A 22,929-nucleotide genomic window follows, 5' to 3' on the forward strand; every position below is an offset into this window, starting at 1 on the left:
AAGATGATGCTCATGACTGCTCATTAACGGCTGTTTTTTTTAAATTATAGTTTTTTGATAATATACTACATGTTTGCAGTTATTGCATCCAAACAACCACACCCGCCATGCATGGCCTTTGGGTGGCCAAACAAAGGCTTGGCCTCTTTTTATTGTTCTTAACTTTGGGTTTATGGGCCCTTTTTTGTCTGCAGACCCAGCAAGTGCGCACAAACTCCCTGCTGATCTTGTCCATCAAGGAGTTCCCCACCCCAGAGGCCAAAGCCAAATCAATCCCTTCCAGGAGCTCTGTGACAACTTCTCCAACTTCTTTCACAGTAAAATCAAAAAGGTCTACAATAGACTTCACCAAACTGCTCATCACCAACCAAGGCAACTAGCTAACCAACTGAAGAATATTCAGAGAAAGACACGACAGCAGTCATAAAAACAGTCCACTTCCGGGCAACTACAGACCCGTGCCCCCATCACATCTACAACATAAGAGGACCCATTCTCAGCATAAACCTCCCCCACATCAGTACCTTAATCAAAACTGCCACCTTCCTAGAAGACTGGTAACGCACAGCAGTCACAGCCCACATCAAGTAACCTTCAGCCAACCCCAGTGACCTGAGCAACTTCTGCCCCCTCTCTCTTCCCCCATACCTGGGTAAAGTGACAGAAAAAACAATCAACCAACAACTCACTGTACTAGGTGTGGTCGAGTAGGTTATGGAGTTACAGTTGATCAGTTTTCAAAGCAACCACAGCACAGAGCTGCCACGAATGAGATTCGCACCCTACTGGAACGAAGAGAAACCTCTGCCCTTATTCTGCTTGACCTCTCGGCTGCATTCAACACCATGTCCCACGAGACTCATCAAAAGACTACACCTAAAAGGCCTTCAAGGGTCGCCCCTCAAATGGATATGCTCTTTCCTCACAGGAAGAACAGAGTGAGATACACCCCATACATCAGAACCCAAGTACCTGATCTATGGAGTTCTATGCGGCTCATCTCCCAGCCCTGTTCAACATTTACAAAACATCACTCTTCTTCATCAGAACACAGGGCATCTCCATCATCTCTTATGCAGATGAAATCCAACTCATCAATGTCCAACAAATCCAGCACCAGAACCAACTTCACCAAATGCATGTTTGGCAGAGTGGATGCAAACCTATGGAAGTGCTAATCTTCTGCAACACAAACTCCTCTTGGGACTCCACCTGGTGGCCACCAGAGTTTGCCCCCTCCAAGTCCTACCAAACATGCAAGAAACCAGGGAATCATTAGATGGCAAATTCAGCATTGCAGCTCAGGTAAGCACAGTCCGCTCTTTCTGCTTCCGCTTACTGTACATGTTCTGAAGAATCTTCAAATGGATTCCCAGGAACCCCAGAGGCTTAATCACTCATGACAAGCAGACTAGACTATCACAATACACTCTCCCTTACTCTTTAAACACATTGTCCACCGACTTCAGGCCATCCAGAACGCTGCAACTAGACTCATCCTAAACCTCCCTCGTCGCACACACATCACCCCACACCTCCGAGCTTCACTGCCTACCAATGCAGACGCTGCCAATTCAAACTTCTCACACACACAGGGCTGTGCACAACATAGGAACTAAATACGTAAACAGCCACCTGCACTACTGGAGGCTGTGGTCCTCCCCTCCCCCACTGACCGACCTACACACCTGCTCCAGCACGTGTCTACCCTTTTAGGTGGTAAGTCACGCTCTACAAATCCAGGTAACATAACCTAGCACGCACTCAGTGTTACTCATCACTCTACACACAGCTATTCATTCCAATGCATGCTTCCCACCTGTCAGGAACGAGCCTGCAAAAGCATGCGCTAGTGCATGCGAGGCACTATTGTTTACAAAAAGGTTTGAAGCCCGCCCGTTGCTTACCATTTGTTGGCTTGCGTGGTATTATTCTTTACAGCCTCGTAATTGGTCACTGCAGGCCAAACACCATTCTATTCCTTTCTGTGGAGCAGGGACCAAGCACTGATTGATTCCACTTAATCAGTGCCCAGCGCTGCTCCTGACTTGATTGTACTATTTTGTTCTTTTTAACTTCTAGTGCCCTGCAAACAGAAGGCAGCAGACTCAAGTGTGTGAACCCATGTATAATGCAGATGATGAGAACAGGACCGTACTTAACCCAGGGTTCAGAAAAAGTTAACTCACTTGTAGCTGTCTGCCAGCATTATTGGCAAGCCACTGAGCTGAAACAACATTTTCAAGGTCGTTCCCCAAATTGTGTTTGAAGGTCAGTGTGACTGGCAAAAATGTGCTCAGCGGGACAAACACAATTGCAGTTTCATTTTCTATAGTTAACTTTCTTTAATTTTCCCAAGTCGTCTTTTCCCATTTTGCAGACTCCTTTTGTTTTTGGTTGTGGGTGCTGTTCTCAAAAGATTACTATTATTTTGTTCTAAATATTGCAAAGCAACATTGTTTCTTATGTGTAATTTCTGAAATTATTGAACACATAAATGTGCAGTACGCCCCACAATCCAATTCAGTCCAGCCCACTCCAATCCACCCCGATCCACCCAACTCCGATCAACCCCATTGCAGTCCACCCCACCTCACACCAATCAACCTCAATCTAGTCCACCCCTCTCAATCCAGTCGACTCCCTAATCCACCCCACACCAATACAGTCCCCATACACCAATACAATCACCGACCTAAGACCCAGTCCACGCCACACCAATTCAGTCCACCCCACACCAATGTAATCCACACCACTCACTTCAATCCACCCCACACCAATCCACTGACTCCAATCCAACCTACACCATTCCAATCGAAACCACCCCACCCCAGTCCACCACACTCCAATTCACTCACTCCAATGTACCCACCCTATTCTAGTCCAATCAACCCCACCCTAATCCATTCCCTGCATTCTTGTGGACACTGTCATATTCTCTGGGAAAGCGTCTAGTAAGCCCACATCAGAGTCCTGTTGCATTCTCCAACCACTGCTCTTGATGCTTTATCATAAATGAAGCACAGTTCGCAGGATAAGAATAAGCTTATGACTTCTCTAGTATATTCCAAGGGATCTCTCGCATTCCTAACACATACAATTTTTCTTATTGGGGAAAAATCATTACACAAAAGGGTACTTGATCAATGGTGCACTCATGCAAGGCAAGGGTACATGGCCTTTTATGTGTCCTCGTATTCCTATGGTACTGATCGTGCAAAGCTCTGAAATGTTACAAGTTTGGAAAGCGGCTTCTGTTCTCATCAATAGGTGCTAGTGGTACCCACAGGTTGTGAAAAGGAGGCCAGTATATACTGAATAACGAAGTATCCGTTAACGTAACTATAACCTTGGATTTCGGTTACGATTATTTTGTCAGTAAGAATCTTCGCTCCTAACACAGGTTTCATCTTCTAATATATGCTCTTTCCATTGCCCTCCAATGTGAACCAGGTCTTTGTTGTTTGATTAACACTTGTTGATTCCTTTCACAGTTTAATGATCACAATTTGTGTATTTGTAGTGCAGCCAGCATTGACTTGTGAATTGATCTGCAATGTGTATTGCTTTGACCAATGCCTGCAGGGAATAGTTGTGAACATTCGTTCATTCATGTTAGTCATTTGGGGAGTAAAGTTCTAAAATGTCTAAAGCGTCTTCAAAAAGCCGATCATTTGAAGCCTACCGGCTCAAGGTTTATTTCACTTGTTGGTTATCTCATCAGAGCATGTTTTTAACTTGCTAGATGCTGCAGCTCTTGTCCTTTCCCTGTCTTTCACCAAGCAAGTTTGCTGGCCAGCAACTTCTTTGTGAGAGTGAAAAATCAGTTGCTTTGCCTAAGCTGTCGTCCAAGATATTTAGTTGTATGGTTTTAAGAAAGTTTTTGATGTGTACAAGTCTACATGGCACTCACTGTATGATGCTATGCCGTAGAAGATTTCAGAAGCCACTATCCAAATGGCATTACCCGGTCCTGTAACTCGCAATTTAGTAATAAAAGAATCGCTGTATGCTTAGTGTGTTGCTGTAGATCAATAGGGGAACACTTTATTGTTCCATTTTCTCGACAACTCTATTTCCAATCATCCGATTGTTTGTTTCTAACTATTTGTAATTTTAGGTAATGCATTTGGTAATAAGTTGTTTTTTATAATAAACTGTTTAAACCATTATTTTTTTTCATTTTAGGTGGACAGCGGTTACAACACACAGGCATGTGCATCAAGTATAATGGATGGGAATGGATCCGAAAGCAGCTGTAGAGAACATGAAATGAATAACTGTGAGCCTCAGAACAAAAGTCGACACTTGAAAACAAAGGTCTGTAAGCTATCACGAATGTTAGTTATTGTACAATGATTTTATCCAGTGGGAAAAATGTCACGGTGAAAGGATTAATTTGACTGTTAAGTCTTTAATGAAATACCTTGCCATTGTGGGTAGCTTCCATCTTCTGTCTTAAACACATCTTGTGACTGGACTACTGCAATGTTGTGTACCATGTCTTGATCACTAAGATTTTATTTGTTACATCTCGTTGTAAACAAAATTCTGTTTGCTCTATATCATGCAGGTTCACAATCTGTGGACGGCTCATAGTCTCTGGACAAAATTTGCTTGCAATCCAGACTAAAAAGTGCATATTCATAATGCCAATGAAAGTTTGATTTTGCATTCATTGACAATGTACTCTAAAGCCCATTATGCCACAAAAGACCATACTCATGGACTGCATGTTTGAATCCCACTTCAATCCGCTTGCCTGTGCTCTTCAGTACCACTGTTGTGTCCGCCGTCTTGACACTCTTGTGGATTTCATGTTGCAACTCTACCATTCTCCATTTCTCCAGGCTTCTAAGACAGTTCAATGTTTTTTCTTCATTTGTTGTGCATAGTTCCTGTCCCAGATATTTTCTTACCTGATAAGATTCAGCATGTGTCAAAGGAGTCTGGTTTGGACACTTCCACCCAAAAAGAGTATATTTCGCTGGGAACAAATCATGTGGATCCTCTAAGAATTGTTTCCCGAGGTTCTGTGGACCAGCACAAGCGCAATACCAAGCATGATTACTGACCATTCCCATGTTGAAGGAGGGTACGACAGGATGTTACTGCCATCAACTCTTCAAATTGTTCTGCCAGTTCATCAGGGAAAAGCAAACATGTTCTATTTGGGACACACATGCAGCTACTGTTGAGAGGTGTGCAAGGACATGACACCGAGAATGACTGGTTACTGCTATGGTTCCATGAGCACACAAGTGAGAATGGGAAGGCTACCAGTGCTTGCTCTGTGCTAGGTAATGCACAAACTGTCAAGAGGTTGCTTGGGACAGTGGTCCTGTCTCGCAAAGGGGTGGCGCTCACTCTTATTCACCAAACGTAGCACAGAACATTCCCGCAGTCAATTTGTTGTGTAGAACAGGACTCTATGATTTGATGTGCAAGTAGATAAAATAACTTATAAAAATCTGCTGCTCTCGTTCACAGTAGACCTGTATATGGGTGATCTAACTGAAAGCCAGTGGAGTTGGTTATTCACCCAGTGTTCTCTGGCTCAGAGATATCAAGGGGTCTGCCATTCAGTTGGATCCTAATGTTGCAAAGGTCCAACTAATTTATATTGTGACGGATGTCTGGTTTACCGACTCATACCATCATTCAGTGCCTCATGAAGGAATCCTTGAAATGATTACAGTTCCTAGTATCATTTTGAGGGCATAGAGAGGTGCACTGTTTCCCTAATATCCTGGGTAGCACGGTGTTTGCCATGCTACTAAGCCTAAGGAAAAGTGTACTTACGAGTTGGACCAGCCAGGTGCCTTTTTATTGCGTCTGTTTCCTCAGAGCTTCTCATTCTCCACTAATTGGCATCCCAATTTCTGTATCTAAGTAGAAAGAATGAAATACGCAAGTGAATTGGAGCGTAAATGGGCAACAGAATGACCTTCACCTCCTGCTTTTTCCGGCACATGCTGTGTGGTTCAGATGTTGGACTCTTTTCAAAATGAGAAAAGCAATTTTAGCAAAATAACCAAGTTTCGAGATTCCTTAAAAGAAGAAGATATTTGTATTGAGTATGAAGTTTGAGGGTGGGGAGGGGAGGGGTTTTTAAGTGGGTGGCAACAAGGCAGGAAAAGGAACACTCACCTTGTTGACCTCCTTTTATGCAAGGGGCTTTAAGAAATGCAGATTTTGCAGCGTGAATCTTTCTGGATTCACTAGGCTGTGCATTATTCCGCGGTCTAGTGGTTGGGTCCGGAATCGTAGTCTTTTCTTTGGGTTTTTTTGGGGGGGGTTTCGTAGCCCAGGTGGGCGTCGACGTCCCACCTTTTTGTGTCCTTCCTGTGACGTCGGCATGCTTCCTGCGGAAGCTCCCACCCTTGGGCTCCATCTTCAGATTCTTTTTTCCGCCGTTGGGTCTGGATCGTTCCCGAGAGGGCGCCAGAGATTTGGAGAAAAGAAGAAGCAAGTCTCGAGTTTTTGGAGAAAAAACATTGGAGAAGACGAAGGAAGACTACACCATCGAAAGGACGACTAAGAAGGGAGACATTTCGAGATTCTTCGATGTCCAGAGGAGAATGCGCAATCAGGGGGGCCCCTGAACGCAAGACATGGACAACACACCATTCAAATTCTGCCGCAACTGCCATCATAAGTACGCGCAGAAGGACCAACACCCAGTCTGTAACGCCTGCTCCGCATTCACCCCGAAGACCCTTCGAGTGAGAGAGAGGCAAAGGATTGCAAACTACACCATGCAAGGCAAGGGCCAACCTCCGTCCCTTCGAGACCTGGGACTCTCGACCGACGAGGAGAATTACGTCGCCGAAGAAGACATCGGCTACACGGTCGCAGAGACCAATAATAAGAAGACTACTGAAAAGGTAGGAGAATCGACGCCCCAGAAAGGCCCGAAAGACTCTCGACAGTCTACCCAAGACTCTCGAAAAAACGAGGGCAAGACCCCGAAAGCGCCAACGCCAAGAACTTCGGCGTCCGCAGCGACATCCAGGCCGAGCGGATCCTCTCAGAAGGACTCCCTGGCGCCGAAGGACGGCGACCAACCAAAGTCGTCGAAAAGCCTCCAAGAAAAGGAGCGCTCGACTACGAAACCATCTTCGAAGTCGACGACGCAAGACCAGCCCCGACGCCGAAAACAGCGTCGCCGCCGAAACCAGTCTCGACGCCGAAACCCATCTCGACGCCATCTAGTGCGCCAAAGAGACCGGCACAACCACTCGACGCCGAACAGGCGGCGGAGATGGAAAGAAAGAAGAGGAGACTCGAAGCAGAGATGGAGAACATCCTGCAGCGAAAGAAAGATTTCGAAGAAAAAATGAAATCTTACACAATTCCTTCGAGGCCAAAGTCACCAGAAGTACAGGTGGTCGAAGACGAAGAGGAAGATTTCGAAGTAGAACAAGCGTTGGAGAGCTTGGAAGATCTGGCATATCAGGAAGATGATAATGCCTATTACGAGGAGGAGAGAGATGACGAACAGAGGGTGTACCAAGAATCAACATACTCGGAAGAGGTAGAGTGGCAGGACGTCGACGCCGAAAGTCCAGAAGAAGGAGTGGACACATATCCAGCGAGGCCCTCGCCCCCGGACGACATTGGGCTCTATAATGAATGCATCAAGAACGCTGCTACAGCATTCAGGGTCAAGCTCGAAGAGGAGGTGCCGAAAGGGGACTTCCTAGTAGAGACACTACTTCCAATACACACTAGGAGCCAGTACCTGCCAATGCTTGAAAGCATCAAAGGGCAAGGAAGAGAGGCATTCAAGGAACCTGCTACTTGTAAACCCGTCACGCCAAGGACAGAGAAAAAATACAAGCACTCCTCAAAGGACCCAGCCTACATACAGGGGACGGTCGCTGCTGACTCTATCATCACGGCAACAGCAAGAAGAAGGGCCAATGTGCCAACTACTTCGGGTCCACCCCCGGATAAAGAGAGCAGAAGGATGGACCTAACAGGAAGAAAAATCGAAAGGAATGCCGCTATGCACTGGCGCATGGCTAATTCAAATGCACTACTCAACAGACACCATTACCATATCATGGAGGAACTGCGGCAATTGGTGAAACACCTCCCTCAGGAGCACCAACAAAGGGCTTCGCACCTAGTAGAGGAAGGCAAGAACTTGGCAAACTCTTGCCTGAAAACAGCACTGGACGGGGCAGACACGGCCAGCAGGCGTATGATGCTGGGCATCACGGAAAGAAGACAAGCCTGGCTCAGAATATCAGGCTTTAAACCGGAGGTGCAGCACAACATCCTGAACACTCCATTCAACGGTGAGACACTGTTCGGTGCAATAGTAGATGACAAGCTCTCACAGCTCAAAAAGGATAATGACACTGCAAGATCCATGGGGGCCTTGCAATTCAGGGGACCAAAGAGAGGGACCCCCTCAAGGAGACCACATGGGAGAGGGGGGGAACCAGCCGGGAACGTCGCATCAGTCCTTCCAACATTCCCACCAAAGCGACACCCATACACAACATGGCCATCAAAAACAGCAATGGCAATATCAACATAGGGGCCAGTCCTTTCGCGGGAGAGCGAGTGGACGTGGAAACACCAGGAGGGGTGGTCAGCAAACCACCTCCAAGTGACTCGGCCAAATTGACAGTGCACACCCTACAAAAAACTCCAAGGGTGGAGCACAAAAACAAAAAACAGGAGTCTCACGCACTGAAACACCACGAGCACGTAACACCAGTGGGAGGAAGATTAAAACTCTTCCTCCAGGAGTGGAGAAAGATTACATCGGACAAATGGATCATCAACACAATACAGTACGGGCACTGCATAGAGTTGGAACAAAACACCACCAAGCAGAAGACCAAAGAAAGGAGCACTAGCAAAGAAGGAACTAGAGCTTCTTCAGAGGGAAGCAGAGGAACTGCTACTAAAGGAGGCTATCGAGCCTGTACCTCCCATGGAAAGGAACAAGGGGGTGTACTCTACGTACTTCCTAGTACCCAAAGTAGACGAAACAATGAGACCCATCCTGGACCTAAGGTTCCTCAACAAATTCATAAAGACACAAAAATTCAAAATGACATCCCTGCAAGAAGTACTCCCACAGATTCAAACAGGGGACTTCATGGTCACCATAGACCTAAAGGATGCCTACCTACACATCCCAATGAACAGACGGCACAAGCATCTGCTACGTTTTGCAATCCACTCAGACCACTATCAATTCACGGCATTGGCCTTCGGACTAAAAACAGCACCCAGGGTTTTCACAAAGTGTCTGGCAGCAGTCGCAGCACACTTAAGGAGGGAGGGGATACACGTATACCCTTACCTAGACGATTGGCTCATAAAGGCAATGTCATACAACACGTGCAAACAGCACGCTCCGAGAGTGACAGACACACTAATCGCCCTAGGTTTCTCCATTCACTGGAAAAAATCCTCCATAAACCCACAACAGGTCAAGATATTTCTGGGGGCACAAATCGACACCGTTCAGGGGAAGGTGTTCCCCAGCGAGAAGAGAACGACAGCACTGTTGAAGGAGGCGCGCCTCTACCAGAAGGGGCAAGCTCTGACAGCCTGGCTCAGCAGACAGACATCGGCCTCGCACGAATGGGAGCTGAATGCACAAGAAACAAAGAGACTGATCGACAGGTGGGGAAAACAGTCAATAGACCTGTTTGCAACACGCCAGAATGCAAAATGCCAACACTTCGCATCGAGGCAACCAGGGGAAGGGTCCCTGGGGAATGGCCTATGGATAAGCTGGTCAAAGACATTTGCCTACGCTTTTCCGCCGGTTCCCCTGATACACAAGGTACTCAGCAAGTGCAGGACAAGCAGCATGACCCTCATCCTGGTCGCACCCCAGTGGGCCAGACAAACATGGTACTCACAGATTATGGAAATGACACAGAGTGCACCACACAATTTTGGGAAAAGGAAAGTCCTACTCTCCATGCAAAACGGAGAGGTGTTGCATCCAGAGCCAGAAAGTCTCAGCCTAGCAGCCTGGCTCCTGAGGACATAGAGTTCGCACACCTAAAGCTACCTGAGAGCACCCGGAGGGTACTTCAAGAGGCAAGAAGACCAAGCACACGTAAGTGCTACGTGGCCAAATGGAAGAGGTTCACATTATGGTGCAAAAAGGAGGGTCTGCACAACAAGATGACAAGAGACTCTACAGTTCTTAAGTACCTCACACACCTGCTCGAGACAAACCTGAGCTCATCATCGCTAAGGGTACACCTAGCAGCCATTGTCGCCTACACTAGAGAAACAGGCAAAAGCTTTTTTACTTCTATGATTGTAAAAAGATTCTTGGAAGGTGCAAAAGGATCGCACAACCTAAAAGGTTACCAGCACCGGCATGGAACCTCAATGTAGTGCTGACAGAACTCATGAAGGCACCTTTTTGAACCAATGCATAAAGCCTCACTACAGATGCTAACGTTAAAAACAGCATTCCTAGTGGCAATCACCTCGCTACGCAGAGTAAGCGAGCGGCAGGCGTTAACACTACAGGAACCATACATACAAATTCACAACGATAGGGTGGTGATGAGAACGGACCCACACTTTATGCCAAAGGTGGTGTCCAGGTTCCACATCAACCAGACGATTCAAATACCAAGTTTCTTTCAGAAACCAACAACAAAAGCAGAAAGGGCACTGCACACTCTGGATGCGAGACGTGCAGTCATGCATTACATAGAGAGAACTAAAGATCACAGGAAAACAAAACAGTTTTTTGTCTCCTTTGCTGAAAGTTTCATGGGAAAAGCTGTTACTAAAGGTACAATTGCACGATGGATCGCGCAAACTATACTATTCTGCCACAAACAGGCTGGACAAGAACTAGTAGAGGGGCCAAGGGCCCATTCAACAAGAATGAAGGGAGCTACAATAGCCTTCTTGGCAAACACTCCCATTCAGGACATATGCCTGGCGGCAACATGGACTTCTGTGCACACGTTTACAAAACACTACTGTGTGGACATACAAATGAACAAGGAAGCACAAGTGGGACAGAAAGTGCTCCAGCACATATTCAAGAACACAAGCTCATCTTCCACCCAGCCGCCACAATAACAACAAACCGATACGAAGTCTATGCACAGCATAGTGAATCCAGAAAGATTCACGCTGCAAAACGAATAGTTTCTTACCTGTCGGTGTAGTTTTGCAGCTTGAAGATCTTTCTGGATTCACTAGCGAACCCACCTACCTCCGCCAGAAAGATGAGGCTGGAGAAAGTAGGTGGTAAACAAAATATATATCTTCATGGAACTTCAAGGAAAACGGCGCTAAAAGAAAAAAGATAAAAACATTGCCATACAGTTCGGAAACAGAACACAAAGGGAAAAGAAAAAAGAACCCGAAGATGGCGCCCAGGGGTGGAGCTTCCGCAGGAAGCATGCCGACGTCACAGGAAAAAAAAACAAAGAAAATACTACGATTTCGGACCCAACCACTAGACCGCGGAAAAATGCACAGCATAGTGAATCCAGAAAGATCTTCAAGCTACAAAACTACACCGACAGGTAAACTATTCGTTACTACCAGGCACATAATTTGAAATCCAGATTCGAATAAAGGATGGGCCCTTGAGTGAAGTACTTGGTGACAGATGCTCAATGCTTTAAATTAAACATTTAGCCACAGAAAGCCAGTGAAGTCCCTTCAGGTGACCTTAGAATTTTCATCTGGGAGGAAGTAAGAGGAGAAGCCTGGTCACATATTTTGCTTCAGTTGAATAGACTGCAGGAGGATCTTAATAAATACAGGGTAGAATGAGTAAAGAAAAGAGTTCATCAAAATAACACCAATTACTTGCATACTTTGATGAAATCCGGGCAGATCCCAGTTCTAGTGGCCACCCCACTGGAGACCAAAAAGTAGATGGCCCAACAAAAATAAGGACCCCTTTTTTGTGTACATTCAATTCTAACATGTTATCAGTCATGCAACTTGCAACCGCAGTAAGCAGTTATGAAATGTGTCTTGCTAGTCCTCAGTGTTGCCATTCAGGGAGGTGATGATTTGCATACCATCTATATATGGCATGAGGGAGAAAGCTACACTTCGAATCAAGGCAGTAAGAATAAGAGCAACACTTTTTAGTTTCTGCAAGTGATGTTCACGTTCTCCACATTACTTTTGTAGCGCGGAAAACATGAAGATCCTGTCCTCGCATAGAAACTCTTCCAGTAGAGCTTTTTTTATTTAAAAAAAAAGAAAAAGTTTAATCGGTTCCACTTTGGCCTGCTGCGGAAAAACTGCAACAGCAGCCATATGTTTTTGTTTGTTGAGTTGGTTTTTTTTTTTTTTTTTTCTTTAGTAGATGCAATGAACACACACATAGCACTGACCACTATGAAAGTAAAAGTACAAATAACCTTTCGAGGTGCATTTGAAAATGGGAGACTCTCCCCTTTGTAGCTAATGTTTTACTATCCTGCATGCATTTATACACCTTGTTGGAAAATGGTTCTCCTTGTGTGGAAAGGCCTAACACACGTGGTAGGAACACTAAAGCAGTGACCCTGCAAAGACCACATTGACACTACATTGATTTCATGTGGTCCAAGTGTTAACTGTTACTATCCAGTATGATACGTCACCAATCAAATATAGGGTGGTATTTTAATCTGGAGAACTGAAGGAATGCAGGACAGTAGGACTTTTGTTGCCTTATAAATGAGGAAATAGTTTTTTTCACCATACCTTGAAGTTTGCAGGGCATTCCGGGAAAGAAATAGTAACGGGATCCATGCAATCCACACCACCATGGACTCTCCCAGATGTCTAGTTTTCAGGAATGCCTGGGTTTGGTAGATTGCTTGGCTAGCAGATGATTCATACCCTAAATACTGCAACATTCACATCTCCAAAATGATTGAAATTCAAAGGATAATTTCCACATTGATTTTAAGACCTTTCTTGTAATGGGTGCTCACCCCATCCACACAAGTGTGGTATCCTTTCTCATTTGAAGATGTGTGGAAACACTGGGTGGTAGTACCTTTGTTGATCCCCAAGGGTTCCTCACATTAATAAGAGGAAAATTACTCACTTAAGCTGAAATGTATTAGGTAGTCTAAGTAAGAAGCCATGGTTGAATTCTATTAAGCCACACCAGCCTGGAGCCACTCTGATGTCTGTATTTTAGAAATGTCTTGGGTTGGTATGTTACCTTGGGAGTATGCCAACCCAAATGCCACTAAGCAAACACAAGGAGCTGATGGACGGAGCGCTGAAACTTTTGCACAAGGAGGAGGCTTGTTTCTGGTCTAGTGAGAGATGACTCCTTAAGTTAAGGAAGAACAATGGTACATTTACAAGAAGGGAAGACTCCAGGAAAACAGTAGCATTAGACAGAGTAGAAAGATAATAAATGGGAAAATATGGTTCAACATAAGAGATGGTAAAGGCTAAACGGGGAACTCCTAGGTCTGGCACTGAAGAGGAAAATTGAAATATTATAGCTCACATAAAATATTCCCAAACATAAAAAAATCCCAGTGTGGAGAAGGGAAAAACTAGAGTGAGGGAAAATATGGGTGCAGTGGAAAAGAAGGCCCTTTTTCTGTCAGAAGTGAAGTACAAATTTAGGCCTCAAAGTCAACTGCCGTTCAAATGTATTTGTCAACCATCTACTGTTAGGTTAAATCCAACCACTACTGAGTTAATTCTCTTAAATGGAGGCAAGCCTGTAAAGCTGAAGTGGTTAAACCCCCTTCAGCTTTAAAATGGTCCAATTAACATTACACCCATATTCACTCCCTGCATTTTCATGCCACTCAATTTCCCTTCTTTTAAGAGCACGTAAAAAGGAAACCGATTACCGCTTGGCATCGGTACAGCTGCTAAAATGTTCCTCGCTGCCTCTATATTCTCCATAGTACACACATACCTTCTCACAAATTGATGGTGACTGTAACTTGCTAATCAACCCCTCCCCCCAATTCAAGACCATTTGGCCCCCACCTGCTCACCTCTTCACTAATCAAGGGAAACACAACTCTATCACCCCACTGTCAACAACTACTCCTCGGAAGCATCAAATTGACGGTGCTGTATAATCTTCGGCCTGCCACGAACAAAGCAAGATTTGTCTTTGGCTGGCAGCAATCTCCTTTCCTGCAAAATAAACATGATTGTACCAGAATCTTGCAAAGTAAGAAGGAAGTAACAAGATAGTTGTTCCTAGTATCGTCTTACTCTGTGAAATAGCCTCCGCCTCTGAGACTGATGTTCATAAGGATGACAACAGGACAGTCCCCCGTAAGAAACGCCAGAAATGGTTGGCGTTTCTTACGGGGGACTGTCCGGTTGTCATCCTTATGTGAGACTTAATACATTCTGCAGCTTATCAAGGACTACTTACCATCATGACGGCACTCACATTGGCCCATATGAATATGTAATGCATGTGACCTTTACAGGTTTCTGCACACTATTGCATCTTGACTATAGCGATTTATGGCCCCCCTGACGTGTTTGGACACACACGTGGAATAATTAGTCATCTCTACAATTTTTCTCTGAGTACTATCTCTGTTTAACTGGATTTCGCTTGAGCCATATACCTACGCACAACGCCTGTCAAGTTACACTGTATTGGACAGTGCCATTGTTATCTAACCTTAAGACCTATACAGGTTTTTAGTTTCGCTTGATTTTGCCCTGACGAAGCTCCCAAGGTTGGGGAGCGAAACGCGTTGGCTGTCTTGTGCACCTTGAAAAAAGAAAAAAACGAATAAAAAGAAAAATATTTTTTTACATTACTCTTTGCTTCTGCAAATTACTTTGAATTTGGTGCTGCCTCCACGTGTCTTTTAACTTTCTTCTGGGAACCCAGTGGGACCTAACCACAGCAGGTCTCGGAGGTTGAACAGCACAAGAGACTTAAGATTGCATGGGACTTCTTGAAGTTTGAGGTGCTTTTTCGGTTGGTCCGCTGTGGAAAAATTGTTTTTCTTTATAATCTTTACTTCACTGATTATATGTTTTGAACAGCAGCCAATACAAAAGCTTTTATCAAATCTAACATTACCAGAAGACTTTGGGCATAATACAACAACCAATCATAATAAGGCAGTACCAATAATGTCCATCTTCTACTTTCACGCTGCCTCTTTTCTTTGGGCGTATCACGTCATTTTGCGCTGCTTATAAGTCTTGCTTGGAAGAAGTTGGCGAGCACAATATAAATGACTGCTTCCTGCAGTACATCAAAATGCCAGAAGTAAAAATTATTTATGTACGATCCAACAGAGTCATGTTAGGAACAAATCCAAAGCACCCATTGTTTAGTCTATATTAATTCCTACAGTCACAAAATAACTTCAAATAAACAATTACTTACTGAATACGGGGAGGGACAAGTTCGAGAACTTTTTGCTGGGTGGGATAATCCTTGCTTCTGTGTCCTTAATAGAATTAAAAGTTTACGTTACGTGTGCTAGGAAAATTTGAATTCTGTGTCCGGCCTGAAGGCGAAGAATATGCTAGTTTTAGAGCTTGCTGAGCGCCAGCAGTGCCACATCAATCACTGGCTTGAAATAAACCCTCTTAAATGTAGCGTCCAAAGACAAGTCTGCTGCATTTAGGATATCTTCCAGGGGGATGCCTAAATGGAATGCTTTGGAGGCCATCACCCTGTTCCCTCACAGAGTGTGCCCCAAATATGTTCACATTAATACCTGCCTCTTGCATGACCCAGCGGGCAATCGTGGAAGAACAAACTGTCCCAAGTGGTTTTCTCAGGGCAATATGGAGCTCTCTCATGATCTGTGAGATCTAGAGCTCAAACGTCAGACCCTCTTCTGCAGGACACCAGTCACATGTCCAATCTGACCGAAAGTTCCTTCCATGACAGGAATTGCCTTGGTTCCCAAGAAAGGAAACGATTGCGGGATGTTCTCCCACAGGGGAGCAATCTGCCGGAACATGAACTGCAGAAATGGCACAGCCCTGACATAGAATTTTATTTATAGCTATTGTTAGAAATGGTGTTTCTGGTTGGCTAGGGTATGCACCTAAGCCAGGCAGAACCCACCACTCTAGTCCGGGTAAGGAAGTTACACACACACAAGATAACCCCTGCTCAACCCCCTTGTTAGCTTGGCAAGGCAGTCTGGCTTATCCATGTGTGTACACAGACACACACACAGACCCCCCCCCCCCCCCCTGGTTAGGCACTTGTCATACAAATATGTATAAAACACGAACTAGCTTCATCTGGCAGAGCCACGGCAACCATCCCCCCTCCAGTCCCTCTGTAACTCACTCAATGAGTTTTTCATTACCAAGGTCGCAAAAATTAAACTTAACATTCCCTCCCCCTCCCCTACATTTGTCAATCCCTCCCCACCCCCCACGGTTCCCAAACTGACTACCTTCCCATTGTTAACCAAGGATTCCCTCCCTCCGCTGTTGGTTCGAGTCAAATCAGGCTCCCCCCTAGATTTCGCCCCGGCTCATGTTCTCAGGGAAATCTATTTAGTTTGCCCTAACCCGCCCCTAACCCTCCTCAATGATTCCCTTATTTTTGGCACCGTTCCCAGTTTACATAAATCAGCGGCTGTCGTTCCAATTATAAAAAAACTTGGCACTGACTCATCTACCCCTTCCAACTATCGCCCGATTTCCCTCTTGCCCTACCTAGCAAAAGTCCTTGAGACTCATGTTACGACCATTCTGAGTGCCCACGTAGAGGCAAATCATTGCCTCTCCCCCTGCCAAGCTGGGTTTAGGCCCCTGCACTCTACGGAGAAGGTGGTGATCTCGGTAATGGACAGGCTACGGGAAGGTATTGATACTAATGTACCACAAGCCCTGATACTATTAGATCTGTCCGCCGCTTTTGACACGGTGGACCACTCCATCCTCCTTAGCCGTGTCAGGGCGGCGGGCATAGAGGGCATGGCCTTCTCGTGGCTTGAGTCCTTCCTTGCCGGGAGAACCCAAGCGGTCCACCTGGCTGGCTTTACCGCGGCCTCCCGCAAGGTAGAGTGCGGGGTCCCTCAGGGCTCGTCACTTTCCCCCCTCTTATTTAATTTATACATCTACCCCCTTATTTTTATGTTACAGCAGCTGGAGGTCACGGTGTTCAATTACGCCGATGACCTCCAGCTAATCTTCAACCTTTCCCACTCTCCCTCATCTGCCCAGAATGTTCAGTCAGTTATGACATTTATCCAGGATTGGATGAACTGCAACCACCTCAAACTCAATCCAGACAAGACCGAGCTGGTTTTCACCGGAGGTGGTTGCAGTCCGTGGTCCCCTTCCTTTTGGCCCCCTTCACTTGGTGTCCCTCCTTCCCCAGTGCCTAAAGTTAAAACCCTTGGGATTCTTTTAGACTCACAACTCTCTATCCATGCACAAATTGGTTCAGTTGTCTCCTCCTGTTTCTTCTCCCTAAGAACAATCAGGAAAGTTTCTCGTTTTTTTTCCCTCCCTGCTTTAAAAATTATTGTGCTGGCCATGGTACTGTCCCGCATCGATTACGGTAACGTAATTTACAATGGGGCCCCTGCCTACGCAATCCATCGCTTGCAGCTGGTTCAGAATCAGGCTGCTCGCCTGATTCATGGCCTTCCCAAGTATCATCGGGCTAGTCCACTGCTTAAAGCATTACACTGGCTGCCGGTGCGAGAGCGTGCCCTCTTCAAACTCGGCTGCCTCACTTTTCAGGCCAGGTCAGGCACTGCCCCTAAATTCATATGCTCTGCTGTCACGCCCTATCTTCCAGGCAGAGAGTTACGCTCTTCTCATAGGGCCCTCCTAGCTACTCCCCGATTTAAAAAACAGAGAGCTGGTGGAGCGAAGTTCGCTGTCCAGGCTCCTGTATTCTGGAACTCCCTTCCTGTTTCCCTCCGCACTTCGCCCTCCTACCCTCAGTTCCGGAAGGATCTTAAAACCTTCCTTTTTACGCAAGCTTACTCTGTCTAACCTCCTCCTACTGCTGCCGCTCACTGCAACACAAATAGCGCCATGAAACCGCTGGGTAAAAGTGCGCTGTACAAATGTTTTTAAATTCAAATTCAAAACACATCATCATTCACTTTGTCAACTGGCCAATTGTTGTTATATCACAGGTAGGGCAATAACGTAAGGACATATATAATGCCCATGTCCTCCAAACTATTATGCCTAACATCAGTTAGTTCAATAAATCAAATACTCATAAGTTGCACATGGTATCGAACATTATGCATACAGCCACCACATACCACCACTGTCCATAATGCATAGCACATCAGGGCATGGGGTGCAGCAGATTAGGTTTGGAGAGAAAGCACCTGAATCCCCCAACATCATTCATACATAACGGGGCCCAGGGATCTCTGTGCCTATTACGCTGGTAATCCTGAAGTGCCAAGTTTCTATGTGGACGCCTCCATTGAGGCTCCACCCTACGGTGGCCCCACACGGAACAACTGCCCCCCAGTATATGCCCAAGTTGTCGGTGAGATCTTGCCCCGTCCTCTCAATTTGTAGAACTGGAGGGGCAACAGCCCACGTTCGTACCGAGGGACTGCTGCTGTAGGCAAAACTGCCACAGCCAGTGAGGATACCTCGCTGAGTCCCCCGCACCACAATGAAAAGGGGTTGCTTGCCTCCAACAGGTATGGCTTTAGGAAAGTCGATAGCACAGAAACCACACTCATCAAAGCTACTGATTATATCAGGTAAGTGTTAGACAAAGGCGGTGCTGCGGTTCTTGTGCTATTGGATCGATCAGTAGCACTTGACATGGTTGATTGTACCACACTGATCAATCGTGTCTCTGCCCTAGGCATTGGGAACAAGGCAAAAGCCCTTCTGTCATAATCTCTATCTAATCGTACCCCGCTAGTTATTCTGGGTGATTTAAATTCCCTACTCTTTTCACTTCCGTGTGGTGTCCCGCAAGGGTCCTCGTTTGAGTCCTACATTGTTCAATATTTACTTCACCGACTTGGCACGAGTAATCAAATCGTTTGGACTAGCTCTCCCGCCTTATGCAGATGACACCCAATTGGTGCTTGCCGTTCATACAAACGGGAGCGCAGTATCTGCTAGCTTTCACAATGGCATTTTGGCCATCAGTACCTGGATGTCAAAGCATTGCCTCAAATTAAACTCGTCCAAGACAGAAGGAATGGTCTTTGGAAATGTTTCCCCGTGGTGGTCTGCGGGCTGGTGGCTGGATAAATTGGGATCGCCCCCAATTACTGTCACTAAAGCCAGGAACCTAGGTGTCATTCTTGATGATAAATTGTCTTTTAAACATCATGCTAACGCAGTGGTCTCCTCTTCCTTTTATATCTTAAGAATGGTAAAGAAATTGCTGCCTTTTATCCTGGCTGGGGCCAGGAGTAAGCTAATCTCCGATCTGGTTATGTACATAGTTGATTACTGTAATAGCCTTCTAATTAATGCACAGGAAATGGTTCTTAGTAAGCTGCAGTTGGTTCAGAATGCGGCTGCTAGGATACTGTTGGTACTCCCAAATTTAAGTCCATCTCGAACATGGTGCAACGGCTTCACTGGCTGCCCATAAGAAGTAGAACAAAATTTAAAGTTCTCTGTATTGCTTATAAGGCCATTCATGATACCAGGCCGGAATTTTTTAAGTAGTCATTTCAAGTATACACTCCCATCAGATCCCTTCGCAGGTCCCAATCTTCTTGTCGTCCCTAGAATCAAGAGAACCAACTGGGGCGACAGAAGTTTTGTAGTTGCGACTGCTAAACTGTGGAACTCTCTTCCCTCGCAGATTAAGGCTAGCCATATTCTGCTGTCATTCAGGAAACAAATAAAAACATGCCTTTTCAAGTAATAGGTTTTTTCCATTCTAAGCCATACCTTCTGCAGCACATAGCGCAGAGACACCTATGGGTATTTGCGCACTTTACAGGTTGTTTAAATAAATTAAATAAATATGCTCAGTGGGGAGACCTTCCTGGGTCTCCCTCCTGCCCAATGTTACCACGCGGCTGCCTGCTAGACTGTCGCGCACCCAGAATTAATCGGGCAGCCCGGCCCCGGGGAAGTTTGCTGACCCCGAGCCCCCGCATGGCTCCCGGTTTCACCTCACTGCTGGCGAGCTTCCTCTCCACTCCCAGTGGTAGGTCAGCTGAGTTCCTCCTCCTCGGGGCTCCTGGCCACAGACGACATTGTTTCTGCTGGGTTCTTGGTGGAGACGGCCTTCCTCGTAGGCATTGCCCAGCAACGAAGTAGAACTCCCAGCTGGAGAGCCTTCCTGGTTGGGCACCACAGGGGGCTTCAATTCGGGGTTGGTTGCCCACAACGCTTGGTGGTTCGGCTGCGCTCGCCCATCTAGGGAGCAGCCTCACTCATGTCATTCAAGATCGGAGACCTCACAGCAAGGCACTGCGGTCACGAAAGCGCAAGGGAGCTTTTCAGCAAAGATAGCACAGGGCGGCTTTCCACCAGCACCCTGAATTTCAAGTAAAGCGAAAGTATAAGGCACTCCCAGTAAAGTGAAAGCACCAAGAATTTCCAATAAAGTGAAAGCACAAGGAACTCCCAGTAACACCAGCAATTTACAATAGCACAAGGAAAACATTGATGTCCCGGAGTCTTTAGCAACAGGAGGCAAGCACACACAAGCCCTTGGAGGTTTCTTCTCAAGCAGGATACCACAGCAGGGCAAAAGAGTTACTCCTTTTTCTCCACCACAGACCGAAGCAACAACTGCAGGCCAAACAACCCCCACTCAAAAAAGGCAGCGCTTCTCACACAGTCCTTCTGCTCTTCTTCTTGCATTGTTCCACTTGTTCCTGGAAGTAATCCAAAGCCCTAGGGTTTTAGATCCAATACTTATACCCCATTTTGTTATTGTTCTCTTTGATGTAAGGGTCTCTGAACCCAGGCCAAACCAGTTGTGTCCTCCCACAGAGGTGGAGATTGCACTGTGAAAAGTAGACACAGCAATCAGGTGCAAGCAAAACTCTTACCACCACTCTAAATGTAGACCAGGTATATTCAGCCCAGCGATGAGTCGCCCTGGCAAGGCAGGGCACACCTCAACCCCCTAGTGACTGTCTAGAGTGAATGCACATCCCCAGCTCCTGTCACTCAAATACCAGACGCTGAATACACAAACAGAGGCACATAGGATGGTATAGTTAGAAAGTCCCCACTTTCTAAAAGTGGCATTTTTAAACACAATTTAAAATCCACCTTTGCCAAAAGGTGCATTAATAAATTCTAAGTTCATAGACCTGAAACTCCGTTTATTGATCTTGTCCCAATGGAAAGTTATACTTGTAAGGTGTTACAAAGCAACTCCCACGTTAGCCTATGGGACAGATAGCCTTTCAATAGAGAAAAACGAAATGCACAGTAATTCAGTATCAGGACATGTCTCACACAGCAGTACATGTCCTACCTTTCACATACACTGACCCTGCCCATGGGGGTACATTGTGCCTACCTTAGCTGTGCTTTACATGTAAGGTAAGGTTTGGGGTCTGCCAAGTGGGTGCACGTGCCAGGGCAACATGTCAGTTTAAAACTATGCGTGCAAAGACTACAGTGGTAAGTCTGAGACACATTTATAGGGCTACTCGTGTGGGTAGCACAACCAGTGGTGCAAGCCCACTAGTAGCATTTGGTTTACAGGACCTAGCACACACTGTGCACTTTACTAGAGACTTACCAGTAAATCAAATATACCAATCATGGATAACCAATCCTATCACGATTTATGCAGAGCGCATATGCACTTTCACTGATCAGCAGTGTTAAAGTGCCCAGAATCCTTTAGCCAACGAAAACCGGGTCAGAAAAATAGGAGGCAAAAATGTTTGGGATAAAGCAGTTTAACACCTTGCATGCTCATGACGAGCTGAGCTAGTCATGACCCCTGCGGCGCTCACACGTGGGGCTAATTCCCCTGCTGTGCTGAGCGTTCTAAAGAAACGGGTGTGGTCATGACGATCTGAGCTAGTCACGAGCACCGCGCGTTTAAGTGAGTTAAACAGTCTTCTGGCCCAATATTGGAACCAAAAGGTTACCTGGGGTTTTGGAGAATGTGTTTGAATTAATAACCTTCCAGAACTCCTGAGTATCATTAAGCTTACAGGGGCAAACTCAATTTTCCCATCTCGCGCTGTAGGTCGGATTTCCTATTTTTCAAGTCCTCGTTATATTATTTCCTGTAAATCGCTATTTCATTTCTATTCCTAGGGAAGAGTTCAATGCATTTCACAGCCTTTTATTCGCTCTTCTGCAGACCTCATCTGACCAAGATCACTGTCTGTATCTCCACTGGTTTTAATAGGGCCCACATCTTAATACCCACATTTACAAACCATTCCACAATAAGAGTAGGGTTAATATCAAGTGATTAGCAGCGATGTATGAGGACCAAGTTACTTACAATTAGTTGACATAATATATTTCCCAAATTGGCCAGTTCTCAAATCAGCCCTCTCCTATTATCTTTAATTGTTGGTTTAAGTTGTTCCTCAAATACCACCTTCGATCTATCTTTGGGGGTTGCAATGGAGACAGCAAGGAGGTTGTGGTAGCTAAATATGCTTGCCTGTAGAGCCCCTTCTAATAAGTATGCGGGCTCCTTGGGACATACATGTAGTAGATTGTAGAGGAACAACCTCTAATTTAAAGGTCCTAAAAGCTCGAAGGTTTTACAGAAAGTTGAACAAAAATCATACAGCATTTTCCACTGCGAGTCCCGAGTCGATGCAATATTAGTTGTATCAAAAACATTAAGATTTGGGTGCTAATGTAGTGGACATGTCGCTCCACCTAGCGTTAAAATCCACTGCAAAGAGCACATTAAAACCCTACGTTTACTCTAGTATCTGTCTTCCACCTCATTAGTGAAATAAAATAGTATGTGAGATTCTTCACAAAAGTCGTTATTGTAAAAGTTAATTATGACCA

The 22,929-nt window shown here is 45.6% G+C and overlaps 1 protein-coding gene across 1 annotated transcript in view; it reads left to right on the forward strand.

Annotated features, from left to right (window-relative positions):
• The window catches only part of BORA (BORA aurora kinase A activator), a 411,259-nt gene that overhangs the window by 361,671 nt on the left and 26,659 nt on the right, over positions 1-22,929 (forward strand). The window contains 1 exon segment of the mRNA XM_078657420.1: positions 4,189-4,320. Coding sequence (XP_078513546.1) covers positions 4,189-4,320 — 132 coding nt within the window.

The sequence above is a fragment of the Lissotriton helveticus genome, chromosome 8 (assembly GCF_964261635.1).
Source record: "Lissotriton helveticus chromosome 8, aLisHel1.1, whole genome shotgun sequence".
NCBI lineage: Eukaryota > Metazoa > Chordata > Amphibia > Caudata > Salamandridae > Lissotriton > Lissotriton helveticus.